Source organism: Gossypium hirsutum, chromosome A10, assembly GCF_007990345.1.
Source record: "Gossypium hirsutum isolate 1008001.06 chromosome A10, Gossypium_hirsutum_v2.1, whole genome shotgun sequence".
Classification (NCBI taxonomy): domain Eukaryota; kingdom Viridiplantae; phylum Streptophyta; class Magnoliopsida; order Malvales; family Malvaceae; genus Gossypium; species Gossypium hirsutum.
The window spans coordinates 104,800,114-104,816,523 of record NC_053433.1 but is presented as its reverse complement, the minus strand read 5'-3'; the positions used below and the strand labels follow the sequence as shown (position 1 = coordinate 104,816,523).

The following is a 16,410-nucleotide window of genomic DNA, read 5'->3' as shown; positions in this document are numbered from 1 at the left end:
AATGATCATTTCGAGCAAAAGGTAATTGATATAGGATGAAAGCCAACATAATGAAAATGGTGCGTAGCAATCAAATTTTGATTAGACGCTACAACTGGACTAAACGGGGCGTTTTGATGCAGACAAATTAAGTTAACAAATTGTTTTGCTAGCAACAATTATTTTGTCAGTAACAAACTTTTAGACAGTTTTGTTTCCATTTGTTTTTCTCTTTTTATTTGCTGTGTAAGCACGAGAAAATGCAAACAACCATATGCGATAAACTTTCTCCCCTTGTTTCTCTCTTCTTCTTATTCTTATTCTCTATTCTACTATTTTCCTCACTGTTTCAGATCGTCGCACATCATGAACCGATCCACTGCTTTTAGTGACCTCACCTTTGGCCAACGTGCATGCTACCCAGCCTCTTGCTTCTTTTTCTTTTTTATCGTCGTCTTTACTTTCTAACCTTGAAGTCATCGTCTACAGCTGTTTGAGCATCGTTTGTTGTTGATATGTCGTTCCCCTTAGTTGAATATGCCACGTTATCGTTCAGATTGCCAGACTAGGTCTCGAGGCTCCGATCTTGATCTTACATGGGGAAGACAAGCCTATTTTTTTATATTATTTTGGCTGTTGGTTTATTAGCATTTTGTGATTTGGTTATTTGGTTTGTTGGGTTTAAGGTGGTGTTTCTGTGATGGCTCATTAAAGGGCTAATGGTGGGTAGGTTAGTTACGGGGACTGGAGAATGGTGGCTTTGATGGCGGCAATAGGGGTGGTCAAGGGGTTTTTGGTAGAGGCGCAAGGGAGCCGAGAGATGGTGATTGAGAGGGGTTAATGTGTTGGTGGTGTGTTAGTGGCTAATGGTGTTGTATATTGAAGGAAGCTGAAAAAATTTGTTCTCTCTTTTTCTTCTTTCAATTCCCAAATTGCAGCTAACCTTATTTTTCTTCTTTGCATGTGCTTATAACAAAAGCTTGGCGTGGGACTTTGGTGAAATTGGTGAGTAGGGTATGGCCAAGGGATAGCCGATGGGAGTTGGTGGCTGGTGAGGATGGTGAAGCGAAATGGTGTGAGGGAGTGGCCATGGCAACGTTGGTATGGCAATGATGCCCAGCTAGTGCTATTGGGTCTACAGATCCAATTGTAAAATGTGTAAAGCTTAAGGGATATTTTTGTAATTTTCTACTTTTTGAATTTTTTAATTAATAAAATAATAAAATATATATGAAACTATATGAGCCCAAAATAGATGGCCAAAGCCCAATAAAAGGAAATTATTTATGTATAAAAAAAAAGAAAATAAAATACAAATAATAGTACTAATAACTAATAAGTCCAAGGCCCGAGTCTGAACCCATGTCGAGGGGAGGCTCAAAATAAATTTTCGCAAAATGGACGGTTAAATCAAATTTGATGAGTTCACCCTTAACAAATTCAATAAGAAGATTTTCAGAGTTTATGTTGACAAAATTAGTGATTTTGGTAGGCTCTTTGAAATTGAAAATTAAATTAGATTTATCACTTTGAAGCAGGATAAATTCGGTGTCTAATTTTCATTTTAGATAATTCACCTACAATTAAAGATAAAAATATGAAAATGAAGAAATATTATGTATTTATTTCCATTAATATTAAAATTTAATTTTTATGCTATTCTTTATTCATATTTGGATCTAAACTTAAAGTTTTATATTAAATATCATAAGATAAATTTTTTATTTATGTTTCAATAAATATAAAAACAATTTTTTGATATATTTTTTATTTATAATCGTTAAATCACTATTTGGGGCTTGAACTTGAAAACTTTTTCCACATTAAGGTTTAAAATTTATTTTGTCCGAGTTAGGTCCTAAACTTGACAATTGTTCCCACATTAGGATCTGAACTTAGCAACTTTTCTCACATTGAGCCTGAATTTTTTTTTGTTCAAGCTAGACCTTAAACTTGACAATTGTTCTCATATTGAAAATTAAACCTTAAGGTTTTCAATGGCTAATTTAGATAAAAAGAATTGAAGTCCCGATGTAAAAGTATTTACCAAGTACAAGCTCTAACTTAGGCTAACAAAAAGTTGGGACCAAATTTATACTTAGATAAAAAAAAAAAACAAGTTGAAGTTTATTCCAAAATATGATTGAACCCTATTTATATATTAAATTTTAATTTCTATGAGTTTTTACCGTAATATAAAACCACAGTCATATTCCTAGTGAAGTATAAAATAACGTAATAAAACCACGTTAAGCATCTAAACATGTTTTCTGTAATTGAAAATTGGTAGAAAACAAAAAATGATGCATTGCCAACTAGAAAGACAAAAGAGAAACGACATGAAAGTGAAGGAAAATCTGGAGAATCCAATATTTCTCTCACACTTTGCATCCATGCAAAACAACATGACAACAATGGAATCAAACCGAAACTAATTTGAAACAAAAGCTGAGGTTTCTCCTTTGCTTTTTGCTTTCTTTTTTTCTTTCAGTTTTTTAATTGGCCAAAGAAAACAAAAGAAAAAGCATGACAGACGTGAGTTGGCGTTAACTTCAACGTTGGGTTTTTAATCATGATACCAAATTTTGATTGCTATAAATAAGGTGGTGGATGAACAAGCTTTTCTTCACATATAGCTTCTTTCTTGATAAACCCTAATTTCTTTTTAAAAGCTTTTGCTTGTAATTTTAATGGCTACCCTCATTGCTCCTGAGCATACTTCAGCTGTTGAAGATGCTGAAAAGCTTCAAAAAGCTTGTAAAGGTAACTTAAATCTTTCCATTTCTGCTATTCACTGTTGTTTTTGCTTTTCATTCGTATAATCATCGTTGTTAAAAGTAGAATTTTTCATTTGTAATCAAAACTTTAGGCATAAGAAATTAAGGTAATGTTTATGAGATGATTTATATTTGATTTAACTCCAGGTAAATTATGAAATGTAATAATAAGTGTAATTATATTAATAAATTTAACAATTAAATCATTAAAATATTAATCATATAAAATACTACAAAATGATAAAAACTATTTTATTTTTATATTGATGTAAGTAAATTCTTTCCATTATAAAATTATTTGTTAATTTACTGACATATTATTAATGTGTCAATATGCCAATAATATGATATCTAAAAACAAAATGAGTTCCCTCGAAAAAGAAAAACAAAATAAGTGGTTAAGTATCGGCTGCGATACTTGAAAATTCTTTTAGGGGATAAAATTAAATTTTAAATATTAATAATTTATATCTTTATAATTTTTAAAAAATTAAATAAAAAATTTATCATTTTTAGAGAATTTAAAGTATAATTTTATCTTTACTACTTTTAAATTTTAAAATTTTTAAAGAACTTAAATAAATAATTTTTTATTTTAGGGAGTGTCGTGCCCCTACCAATCCCTAGATACACCACTATTAAGCATATGAATTTAGCTAACGAAGCCTAAGTTGAAATGCCGAGGTTGAGGATATGGGACATTGAGTACTCAAATTCGAAGTTTGCTCTATGTAAATTATGAGTGAGCGGAATAATTTGTTGGGTTAATTATTTATGATTTTGGCTCTTTTGCATTACTTTTGTGTTGAGTATTGTAAAATACATATTTAATCATCATTCACAGGTTTAAATTTCATATTTAATAAATGGTTCTATATAGTGGTAATTAATGTATTACATTTTAATAGATAAAAAAGGGTCAAAGTTTACCGGGAGTCCCTAAGTACTATGTAAAACTAAAAATAATTTTAGATTAATTTTTGTACATTAAAAATTTATTCAAATCATGACATTGTCACACTTTGCCATTAAATTACTGATAATATGAACAAAATATATCATACTAAATTGATTTACCAATGACTCGACCCAACCCATAAAAAAACGCAACTATCGTCTAAAAATTCTATTTATTTTGAACTATCGTGTGATGAAACAGATCCGGTAAGTTTGTATTTTTTTTCCAGCCACACACAATAGTTTAAAAATACATGAACTTTTTGGGATGGTTGAGTTTTTTATGAGTAAGATCATAGGTAAATCAGTTGGATATGATATATTTTATCCTAATTATTTATGATTTAACGATAAATTTTTAATATACAAAAATTAATTTAAATTAATTTTAAATAAAAATACTAAAATTCAAATTTACATATTCCTATACTTTCACTATAAAAAAAAGTAATTTAAGGGACCCTAACCCTATATTCAATCAATCAATTTTTCTATGAACTAGCAAAATGGTGACCTACATACGGAAACAAAATAGTGACTTGGCAAAGTAATTACTCCTAGATTTATATACCAAATAAAGTGATGAAAAATCTTTGTTATTAAACACAAATTTAAATATTTTGGGAAGTTTCCTTATACCCCCATTTTCTAATTGGTAAGTACACTTTCTATTGCCATGCATTATAGTAGCTGCGTGCATATGTCAATTTTTCTATTATCATTAAAAATTCAAGCTGTAAAGTGCATAAAAATAATATATTAATTCAGAAAATTTTGCTAAAAATAAATAAAGAGAAATTCAGAAAAAGCCCATCAATTTTCAGAACAATAGCTTAAAAAAGGGGAATCTAATAAAGCTTTAGGTTATATTAGTTCACCTAACACAAATAAAAGTTCAAGATTTAGCATTAGGAAATCCAGACAACCATTTATTAGGTTAATTAATAGAAAAGAAACTACAGGATCCAATTTTTTTTTTTTTAAAAAAGATAGATATCAACGAGGTTAAACTTAAAATTATTTATAATTTCATATTTAAATTGAGATCACCACTTAATATCATATAGTATTAGGTGAAATTTTCATAGTAATAATAAAAATTATCTAAAATAATAGGAATTAAGTAAGATAGTAAGAGTTTTTCCTACCTTAAATAGTGGTCAAGAGTTCAATTTTTACCTTAAATATGAAATATAACTTTGAAACTCATTACTAACATTTATCCCTTAATAAATTTACAAAATACGAAAACCTAAACACTAAACTCACTTGGATGGATACTTTGAAAAAAATCATTTAACCCCTAAATAATATTATCTGGTTTCTTATCTTTTACTTTGAACTTATCGCATTATAATTACCCTACACGTATTGGCAGGCTATTTATATTTTCTAGGCGTTAAGTTCAACTATATTATATTTCTTTATATTAAAAATTATATTCACCATCTAAATCCATTATTATTATTTTTAATATTGTATAAATACTTATACATACATGAATAAATACTTGAAATATTTTTTTTACACATGCATGTATCCAATATTTACACCGGAATTTAGGTAATAAAGTGTTGGAAGAACTTAGGACTATAAATAAGTGTCTCTGGTAGTCTCTATAGATAAGAGAGGAAATTGGTTCAGAAAAGAAAAATGGCCACCATTGATGTTCCTGAGCAGGTTTCAGTTCTTGCAGATGCAGAAGCTCTTAGAAAGGCTTGTAAAGGTTATTATACACAGAATTTTTTATAATCAAAATCTTAGTTACTCCTTTAATTTAACAGTTCAGATTACATTTTGTTAAGCAGTAATCATTACTTATAATCCAACTTCATATTAAAAAAGTAAGTTTTTCTTTTTTAAAACTGTGCAAAGGCAGATTTTTATATTTATAATGAATCATCCATGGAAATACAATTATGAAATTTACATGTTTTTGTTATTGTAACTTTGACAGGATGGGGGACAGATGAGAAGGCAATAATTTCAGTGTTGGGTCACAGAAATGCAGTTCAAAGGAAGCAAATCAGGCTTGCTTATGAAGATCTTTATCAGGAAGATCTCATCAAGCGTCTTGAATCAGAGCTTTCTGGTGATTTCGAGGTTAATTAACAAATGGCACCATCATTACCTTGTTTGTATGTTATATATGTTTGTATATTCCTTGTTTGATATGATTATTGTGAAATGAATACAGAAAGCAGTGTATCGTTGGGTATTGGATCCAGCAGATCGAGATGCTGTGTTAGCTAATGTTGCCATAAAGAAATTAAGCCCTGATCACCATGTGATCGTTGAAATTTCATGCACCAGATCCCCTGAAGAGCTCTTGGCTGTGAGGAGAGCTTATCAGGCTCGATACAAGCATTCCCTGGAAGAAGATGTGGCTGCTCATACCAAGGGAGACACTCGAAAGGCATGTCCTAATTAATCTTTTTTTGTTCTCTCTCTGTCTCCATATTTATGGTTGATGAAACGTTAGGGAACAAGTTATTGATGTTTAACCGAGATCGGAGCTATTCCGGTGGCCTAAGATCACGTAGAAGTTAGGAAAGAGATTAAAGGGCATCAGTTTTGGTCTCCAAAGCACGCTCTGATGCTTGGATCTTTCGCGCCCTTGGATCTCCTTGTCTCTAAAGGACCTTAGGCCATCGGAAATTGCTCCAACCTCCATAGACATCACAACAAGTAATCGAGGAGGTCAGAGTGATTCTGGTGGCCTGAGGTCCTCTAGAGACATAAAAGAGCTTAAAGGTTGTCGGAGTTCGGTCCCAGAAGGCAGAAATGCTATCTGATGATCGGGTCTTTGGCACCCTTGGACCTCCTTGTCTATGGAAGATCTTAGGCCATTAGAATAGCTCGAGCTCGAATCTCCATCAGACATCAAAACAAGTGATTACTGAAAGTTTTTATTGCTGTTTACAGCTCTTGGTTTCCTTAGTGAGCGCATTTAGATACGATGGGGAAGAAATAAATACCAGGGTAGCAAATTCTGAAGCCAAAATTCTCCATGAAGCTGTCAAAGACAAGGAATTCAACCATGAAGAAATTATCAGGATCTTGAGTACAAGAAGCAAGATGCAACTCATGGCGACTTTCAATCGTTACAGAGATGATCATGGCACTACCATTACCAAGGTATCAAACCTGCATTTAACTTAAAAACAAGCTCTACGTTTATGTTTGTTCATCTCAACCTTTGCTTTCCTGTTTCTCCAGAACTTGGAAGGTGATTCAGGTGACGAATTCCTCAAGACATTGCGTGCGACGATTCGATGCCTCAATGACCCGAAAAAGTACTTCGAAAAGGTTAATGTCTTATGATCTTAATACCAATTTTGTAAGCTGTTATTCATCCATATAAACTCTCTACATGTTTTCGGCTGTAGGTTTTGCGCAATTCGATCCGGAGGGTCGGAACCGATGAGGATGCACTTACCAGAGTGATTGTTACAAGAGCTGAAAAGGACCTGAAAGATATCAAAGAGCTTTATTACAAGAGAAACAGTGTGTCTCTTGATCAAGCTGTTGCTAAGGACACCTCAGGGGATTACAAGGCATTGCTTCTTACTCTGTTGGGAAAAGAAGATTGAACATCTTTATTTGGCCCATTTTCAGGTTTTAAATTAAGTGTTGTTCTGGTTTGTGATTGGACCTTATTGATATGAGTCACTGTTATCTTCATCCTTTTGTTTTTATGTGGTGTGACATTGTTTGTTTACATTTGGTTTGGTTTTAATGGAGTTGTTATTTTCCAAAGCATATTCCTTTAAATATTCCGTGCAATTATTCTTAAAACATGCTTTCCACAAAATATGAAATTCGAATCTTAAGCTATAAATATTAAATGTAGAAGTGAAGGTAAAAATTATTTCGATTAGAAAAAATTAAAATTTTGAGTTATTCGATTTTTTTAGTTAATTTGAATAAATAATTTGAGTTCGACTGGTATTAAAATTTACAATTCAAATAACTCCAATAATTTGAATAATAGATTTGTTTAAATATTCCTTTGGTTCCTGTTAATTTTGAAAATGAATAAATTAGTATTTTTTAACAAAAATTACAATTTTTAATTTTTAATTTTAAATTTAATTACATAAGATTTAATTTATTATTTAATAGTTAAATTAATAATGAACAATGAAAAGACTGAACTAATATAACATTAATAATTTAAAAATATAATTAAAATATTTTAACAATTTAAAATGAAGATGATATCAAGAATGTTGAGGCAATTAACTCAAATATAAATATCTGAAATAATTAAATTTTAAAGCTGACATAAATATTTATACTTTACGTAAGTAATGCCGTTAGTTTACATCGAAAACTCATAGTTAACAACTACATATATTTGAAGTATTTTATGATGTTTCGTTTTTATGTCAATTTGTTGATGGGTGGGGTGTGAAGGTTGAGTAAAAATATGGGTTGAGAAAAAAAAATAAGGTCTATTTAGGAAATGGGCTAAACTTTGGATAAAATTTTTTTATTCGGTCCGGCCCGAATTTGTAAATAAATTGTTATTTTACTGTTTTTTATTATTGTTTTGTTGTCATTTTATTATTATATTATTACTATTTTTGTTATTATTGTTTAAATATTATATAACTCTTATTTTATTATTAATTTTACTACTATTTTAAATGTATTTGCTTGTTAAATTGCACCTATTTTAATGTAATTTAAGTATAAATTTATTTATTTAATTTATTTCTAATTTATTAAGAAACATTTATTTTAAAGTTTTTAGTATTTTTGATGAATTAAATTTTAAAAATATTTTTATATAAAAAAATAAAATTTTTAATATAAATAGGTTGAATTGAATCTAAATTTTAATATTTTTATCTAAATTAAATTTAAGTAAAAATTTAAACTTTTTTTTCAGACTGAATTAAAGTCATATCTATCAATCAAATCTAAAATTTTGATAGAATGCAACCCGAAACATGTTAACCAAAACTTACACCTCCAATTTCTTCTTGAAAGGTACATTTTTTTTCTTGTCCATAATGACAAGTGTCTGCATATGTCAATTTTCTTTCTGTTTATTATTTGATAGAATTCAAGCTATAAGTTAATGTATTTATTTTCAAAATTGGTGATATAGTGTTTTAGATATTTATTTCATGTGAATGCATACATACAAAATCCTTTTTTTAGAAAATTTTGTTAAAAATGGTAATGATTATTTCAGAAAAGTGATTTTAGAATTTCTAATTAGTGGAAAGTGATTCCTAATATTATTATTTTTGAGAATTATTTTTACTTAAACATCTTTCGATAAAACGTTGAATTTTTTTTTCATATAATTGAAAATTTAAAATATACTATATTTTTTTATAATTTTTATACCATATATATTCTATTAAAATTCATTAAAAATTTATTTAATTTTAAATTTATTTTAAGTTTTATCGAATGAAATTTTAATTTAAATACACATTAAATATTTAAAACATTTGAAATATTTAATACTAAAAATGAGATAAATGTACCAATTTACATTTTTTAAATAAATATTATTTGAAAAAAAGAGTAAATTGTGTTTTTTTATTTATTTATAATTACATGTGTTCTCATATATTTTATCGTCCAAATTTATCTTATTCAGGACAATGTGATATTCATGCAAAGTCTTCTTAATAATTTTTTACTCCAAAAGTCAAACTTAATTCAGATATTTGAGGAAAATATTTACTTTCATTTCTTCTAACCATTTATTGATAAATTATGTGTTTATTAATGAAATTTAAATTTTATTTATTAAATGTAATTTCTTTTGAAATTAATTTATAAATACGTTATTGAAATTAATTTGAGGTTAGTGTATTTGCATTCATGACGTCTTTGATATTCATAAATTTATTTTGTTTGCTCTTAGATTTATATAAAATTTCAATGATATTATTTTTAGATACAAATAAAAAAAAAACATAAATTAAGCAAAGCATAAACATTAAAACCAACTATATGATGCAAAGTTATATGCAGCGTGTTTAGTTGGGTTAGATCGGATCATCGTTAGTTCACCTGTTTAGATCTGAAGATTTGTTTAAAAAGTGAGAGTTTAAATAAAAATATAAGTTGAAAAAATAAATTTAAACAAAAAATAATGTATATTTTTTAAATGGGTTAGGCCTCGAGCAGAAATTTTTTTGACTTGGGCTTGGCTTGATTCGAATCACATACCTATATCTTTTTTATATTTTTAATTTATTAAGAAACATTTATTTTAGTATTTTTAGTGTATTTTGATATGTCATATTTTTTTATTTTTTTTTTATATAAAAAAATTATTATGATCGAGTTGGGCTTAGGTTTAATATTTTTAATATGGGTCAAGCTTGGATAAAATTTTAAGTCTATTTTTTGGACTTAAACCTAAAAATTAGACTTAAAATTCTGTATCGATTCAACCCAAACTCGATCTAGATTCATTACTCTAACTCAGGCATAAATAATGAATTATTGGCGTCACTTTTATATTATTTTTATGTCACGGAAGTCATATTTCTTATATTATGTGTTTTAATTTATTTTTTGTTTGTTATATTTTTCTTTATAAAAAAATTTAATTTTAACTATAAATTCGTCCATTTTACCCAAAAAGGCCTGTTTTTGAAATTGTTTACGGAAATGGGCCAACTTTCTGATTATTTACTAGAAAGGGCTGAATCCCTCGAAAACGCGTCTACGTCAGCGCGTTCTTAGGTGATGTGTCAGCAAAATGCGTCAAGGAAGCGCTTTGTGCTGACGTGGACAAAACGCTTCCCCATGGATGTGTTTTGCCCCACACCAACAGCTACTTGTTTTTGACTGTTTGGGCTCCAACGGTCCAAAAAAAAACTATAAAAGGCCCCAATTGCATTTTTTTCACACAAAAGACCTCTCATAATTCTCTTAAAATTCTCTCAAATTTTTTCAAAGCTCTCTTTAATTTTTGCAAAAAAGCTCTGTTTAAAATTTTTTGAATTATTTTTTTTTAAATTAAAAAATATTCGATCGTGTTAGCAATTTGCTGAGAATTAATTCGTCTCGATAATAAACACATTTCCGTCGATCAAATGACAATGGTAAGTGATAATTTTAATTTTTCAATACTAATTAATATTTTTTTCATTTATGCAATTTTAATTAATTTTTCAATACTATTTAATATTTTTTTCATTTATGCAATTTTAATTAATTTTTATTTTATAATTTTTTATAACAATCTGTAGATCGGGTGTCGCAATGCTATATCCATAATATGTCTGGTCCTCCATCGCCGCTGATAGAGAATTACCTGCAGGAAGCGAGTTTTTGGCACGTGGCCACGATAAGCTAGGGATGCAAGTTGGATCTGAAACTAATCAGTGCGTTGATAGAGAGGTGGAGACCCGAGACGCACACTTTTCATCTTCCATGCGGAGAGTGTACTATCATCCTGAAAGACATGCAGTTGCAATTGGGATTGCTGATGGATGGGTACGCAGTCATTGGGTCTGCTCAATCTGCTGATTGGGGAGCCGTATGCTACGAGCTTTTGGGTGCTATTTCAGATAATTTTAATGGAGGTCAGATCAAGATGGGCTGGTTACGAGACACATTCCTAGAGCCGGATAATAATTTGACTGAACTAGAAAGAATACGATATGCTCGGTGTAACAACTTAAATTTCAGTGGTGTTGGAAACAGTGATTCGAGATCACTAAATCCAATAAAAAAGTTTTGAAATTTAATAAATAAATACATATGAGTCAAGTGTGATGAAAAGAGAATTTTTGGATTAGTGGATTTTGTGATTTAAAAAGAAATTAATAAGTAAATTGGGTCTAAACTGAGGTATCGAGACCTTGAGTTCATAAACTGAGCCATAAATATTTATAAAAATATTTATGGAGTGTTATTGAGTTGATATTAAAATTTCGTTAGAAAATTTTAACGTTTGGATAGTCAATTGGTTAAAAAGGACTAAATTGAAAAAAATGCAAAACTCGTTAAATAATGATTGAAAAACTTAGGTGACTATTAAGAAGGGTTTTAAAAGGAAATTAGACCCAAAATGTTTTGGGCTGAACGGCAAGGGGCATGAAATCAACAGGAAAATTGGTGAATTAAGGGCAAAATTTAAATATTACAGAATTTACTTAATAAAGCTAGGACTAAAATAGAATTATCTAGATTTCTTTTTACTTTTCTGCATTCTCATAAAAAAAACACCATAGAAGGGTTTCCTTAATTTGGTTTTTCATATTTTTACTGCAAGTAAGTTCAATTCTTGATTATTTCTTGAAATTTTTGTGTTTTTGTGACTTTTACAACTAGGTCCACTTGTTGAATTCATTAGTTTTTGATCCTATGAAAGAAATTGAAAGTTTCTATGAATATCTTTTGGAAGTATATGATTATTTAGCATGGAATTAGAGCTTTACATTGTTTATATGCTGATTTTATTGAAAGAATTGAATAGAAAATGAATGTTTGAGACCTACTTGTAAAAGAGTTTGAAGTTAGGGTTTTATGTGAAAATTATGAATTTCAATAGTTTTGAAATAACTTTTAATTTCTAGGTAAATTATTAATTGGGAAAAATTATCTTAATTGAGGGGTTAATTGAGTAAGGACTGAATTGTATGATCTGTGAAATTTGGGGCAAAATCGAAATCAACATTTGCACTAAAACAGTTTTGGACAGTAGTAGTCTAACTTTGAAAAATCACCAAAAATTTTAGAAATCAAATTAGAGAATGAATAAAATATGAATTAAATCTTATTGAGTCTAGTTTCTTCTAAAAGAAACGGTGAAAACAATGGAATTGTAAATCATGAAATATATTAAATTTTGTGAGATAAGGTCAAAATGATTTCGGATTCTCCTGTTCTGACATTTTAAAATCATAAAAAAATTGGAGAAAAATAATTAGAAGCTTAAATTTATATTTTAAAATTCTTAATGAGTCTACTTTCAAGAGAAATAAACAAGAACATTATCTGAATCTTGTACGAGGAGATAATTAGTTTTTAGTGAAGAAGAGTCGGAACTGTTAGATAGCAGAATAGGGATAACTTTAAAGAATAAACTGTACTTATTGGCTAAACAAAAAATTCTTAAAATTTTATGGTAAGAAGATATATGAGTTTAGTTTCAGGAAAAATTAGCAGATCCTAATTTGGAGTTCTTTATCTCAAAATAAAAATAATTTAGTAACTATGACACGGATTGACAGCATTGAATATACATAAGTAAATAGTGAAATTATAGATAATGTTACTTATAAGCGGGTTATAAACATTAAGGATGTGAAATATAATGAAGGTGAATTCAATACTGATAAGTGAATGATTTTAAAATGATATATCGAGAATCCGAAGCAAATCGAGGAAAAGAGAAAGTAGTTGATTAGTCTCTGAATTTTCACAAATTTTGCAAATCGACCCAGGTAAGTTCATATGGTTAAACTTTCATAACTATTTGCTAAACTAAGAAAGGTTAAATGTATTATTTTATATATATTTGTTATTGAATCATGAATATTGTAATAACATGAAAATCGAAACAAAAGTTCAAATTTAGCAGAAGGCAGAATTGAATACTGTTGTTCAGTGAATAGTGACGAATTGATGGATGAAACCATGATTATATCATGGCAAAGTGCAAGTGTTCAAGTGTAAGACCATAGCTAAGCTATGGCAATGTGAAAAAGTGTTCAAGTGAAAAATGTGAAAGTGCAAGTCCATAGTTGAACTATGACAAAGTGATAAAGTGTGCCAAACATGGCAAAGTGATAAAGTGTGCCAAATATGGCAAAGTGAAATGTGACAATAAGTGAACAATGTATTCAAATTCGTAAGACGTTCTCTAATTTGACAAGTGTTGGTAAGTGATACTTGAAGCTAAATGATGGAATATGATTGGATATTTGATGTTTTAAAATTGAGCGATATTTGATGTTTTAAAATTGAGCTCAATGAAATGAATTCATCATGTGAAATTATAGTTGACAGGTGAACTTAGTAATTGTGTATATTGTATAAATGTATGAATGTTTGGTAAGATTTATGTTTTATGCCACTGAACTTAGTAAGCTTCTATAAGCTTACTTGAGTGTATTCAATATGTCTTGTAGATTGACGTGAAAATATATAGAGGATCAGATCAACACTGAGGATCACACTATTCAAATTATCTCTGGTAGCTTTTGTAAATTTTTCTTTTTAATTTATATAGCATGTATATGGTTTGATGATTATATAAATGCTAAGACTTGTTTAATGAATATGTATTAAAGTAAAGAGTGATGAATATGCTAAATGGTATAATTATAATAAAAGTATGATTTGGTATCAAATTGGTTGAAATAGATTGGCTGGTTTGGATTGGTTTCAATTTTAAAAATTGCAGGGAAGGTTGAATATTTATAAAGGGGTTATATTGAGCTTATAAAAAAAATTTGGGATTTTGCGAAAAATTTCCTATGATTTTGGTTTAATTTCGGTTTCGTCCCGAAGTATGTTTTGGACTTTAGAGGTCTATCTAAAGGACATTATGACATATTTCGGTAAATGAACAGTATTTAATTCGTAATAACGAAAAATTAATTCGGTAAATTCCGGTGATGCCTCGTACCCTATTTCGACGACGAATACAGCTAAGGGGTGTTTCATTTCGAGGCATACATTCTTGAGATGATTGGAGGTTATTTGATGTCGAACTTGTCACGAAACCTCATACATCTGAGATTGCTGCTGAAACTCGTTGATTTTAGAGTAGCTGGTGAATTTAGTTGGGGGTCTGCTGTGTTAGCAACACCGTATAAGGACATGTGCAGGGCGACGCAATTGAATAAAGCCAAAATCGAAGGTTTCCTATTACTACTGCAACCATGGGCACAGTTTCGCTTTCTATTTTTACGTCCTTAAGTGGACCACCCATATACTTTCCTACTCATAACGAGGTAAATTTTATATTAGATTTTATAATTATTACGTAGATTTAAAATATAATTGTATGCTAAAAATTTATTTAATTAGGTGGAATTATTCGGCGAGTTATGTTGGAATATCTAACTCTCTTGAAGATATACGGCTTCTATTAGACCAACGGTCGGAAGCACAAGTATTAAATAAAATATATATACATAATAAAATAGTCATTTCGTATTTAATATTTAGTATTTAGTATTTAGTATTTAGTATTATTTATATAACTAATATTTTTATCATGTTCATATAGTTTCAATGGACATCATATGAGGACCCGACAATTCGGACAATAATTCTGGATGAATTCTTTCAAAATCCGAATATTTGGCATGTGAAGGTCCCATTGGTCAACTATGCTACCGTAGAGATGCACCAGTCAGATAGAGTATTGCGTCAATTTGGATTCCGAAAACTGATTCCCATGAAACCTGAAGTATTCAATGATGAGCACAAAGTCGAATTACGGAAATTGAATATAGATTGGCCGATATACTGGTTAGAATATATCGAAATGTGGGAAAATCGGTATGATTATATACCTACTCGGGAACCGATCATTGTTCCTGAGTTAGCGTGCGTGCTGAAATACATGCCATAGTTTAGGATCCATGGCAAGCTATATTTACTATTGGAAAAGGAGAGGCGATGACAAATTCATGTCCAAAGGGAATGACGGGGCTCTTTAAATCCAAGAAGAAGGGATGACGACGCGGGCCCATAACAGCGCCCACACAATCACTGGGCCCATCAACAGTGCCAACACAGTAACCGGGCCCAACACTTCAACCGACGACACCCATATCACAGCCTTTTCAAATTATGCCAGGTGCGTATCCTAGCCCTTATATGTGTCCTAACCCTTATATGTTTCATTTTCCCAGTCCTATGGCAGGTTGGAATGCATGACCTGGTTCATATCCGTTCCCGATTACTTTGAGTCAACCGCTGATTTATAGGCCACCGTTGCATGAGGGATTACACGAAGAGCCTTCGAGGAGCTCTTTTATTTACCAATCCTTATCGCTTTATAAGATTCAAACACCTCCATCATGGGTGATGCAAACACCTCCGCTATCATTATTCTATCAAGGTGGGTCATCCTCCCAACACCCACAACCAGATCCCCTATCGGACGAACCACAATCCTTGCCAGAACAACCACAACCCCCACCGGAAGTTGAACTAAGGAAGAATCCATTGCGTAACCGTCTACGACCCCCATGTGGCACTGATTCCTACCGGTACCAACATTGATTTTTTTAATAAATTTATATAAACTTTTTTATATTGTTTCATTTAATAAAATAAAAGTTATTTTTAATATTTTAATTGTAATTTACTTTTTATATTTTTAATAAAATAAAAGTTCTTTTGAATAAGATAATATTTTAATATTTTTAATAAAATATAAATAATGCAATATAATTTTATTACAACAACTATCAACTATTACGATTTGGACATGATCGAGTTGTATGGCCTGGGTTTCTACACCATCCACACAACTCCTGTTGGTTGGTTGTTTCTCGGATATCTATATTATTATGTATTCTAGTTGAGCAAAGTCGACCCTTTAGTTCGCAACGCAATTCTCTATCCGGTAATAGTTTAAACAGAGCAAGCGATACAGACAACCACTTACGTTTATCTAGGACCGGTGGGAATACGTGTCTCCACACATACATGTATTCTATTTTGTACACTTCGTCGACATAGCTCA

The 16,410-nt window shown here is 30.0% G+C and overlaps 1 protein-coding gene across 2 annotated transcripts; it reads left to right on the top strand.

The window, feature by feature from the left end:
• The first annotated feature begins 2,586 nt into the window (after positions 1-2,586).
• LOC107896446 (annexin-like protein RJ4) lies at positions 2,587-7,472 on the top strand. Of its 2 annotated transcripts, none has more exons than XM_016821617.2 (6): positions 2,587-2,742; positions 5,671-5,816; positions 5,911-6,129; positions 6,639-6,851; positions 6,933-7,022; positions 7,103-7,472. In XM_016821617.2, the coding sequence occupies exons 1-6, from the start codon at positions 2,670-2,672 to the stop codon at positions 7,304-7,306; spliced, it is 945 nt and encodes a 314-aa protein (XP_016677106.1). In that variant the 5' UTR covers positions 2,587-2,669; the 3' UTR covers positions 7,307-7,472. The 2 variants fall into 2 exon arrangements, with proteins under 2 accessions (XP_016677106.1, NP_001313769.1); NM_001326840.1 differs by lacking the exon at positions 2,587-2,742 and adding an exon at positions 5,367-5,439 and having other exon boundaries at positions 7,103-7,306.
• Positions 7,473-16,410: the final 8,938 nt, after the last annotated feature.

Coding starts and splice junctions, on each gene's coding strand:
- LOC107896446 (XM_016821617.2), top strand. CDS start 2,670: ATGGCTACCCTCATTGCTCCTGAGCATACTTCAGCTGTTGAAGATGCT. Junction 6,852..6,932: donor ATGGCACTACCATTACCAAG/GTATCAAACCTG, acceptor CTGTTTCTCCAG/AACTTGGAAGGTGATTCAGG. Junction 7,023..7,102: donor CGAAAAAGTACTTCGAAAAG/GTTAATGTCTTA, acceptor TTTCGGCTGTAG/GTTTTGCGCAATTCGATCCG.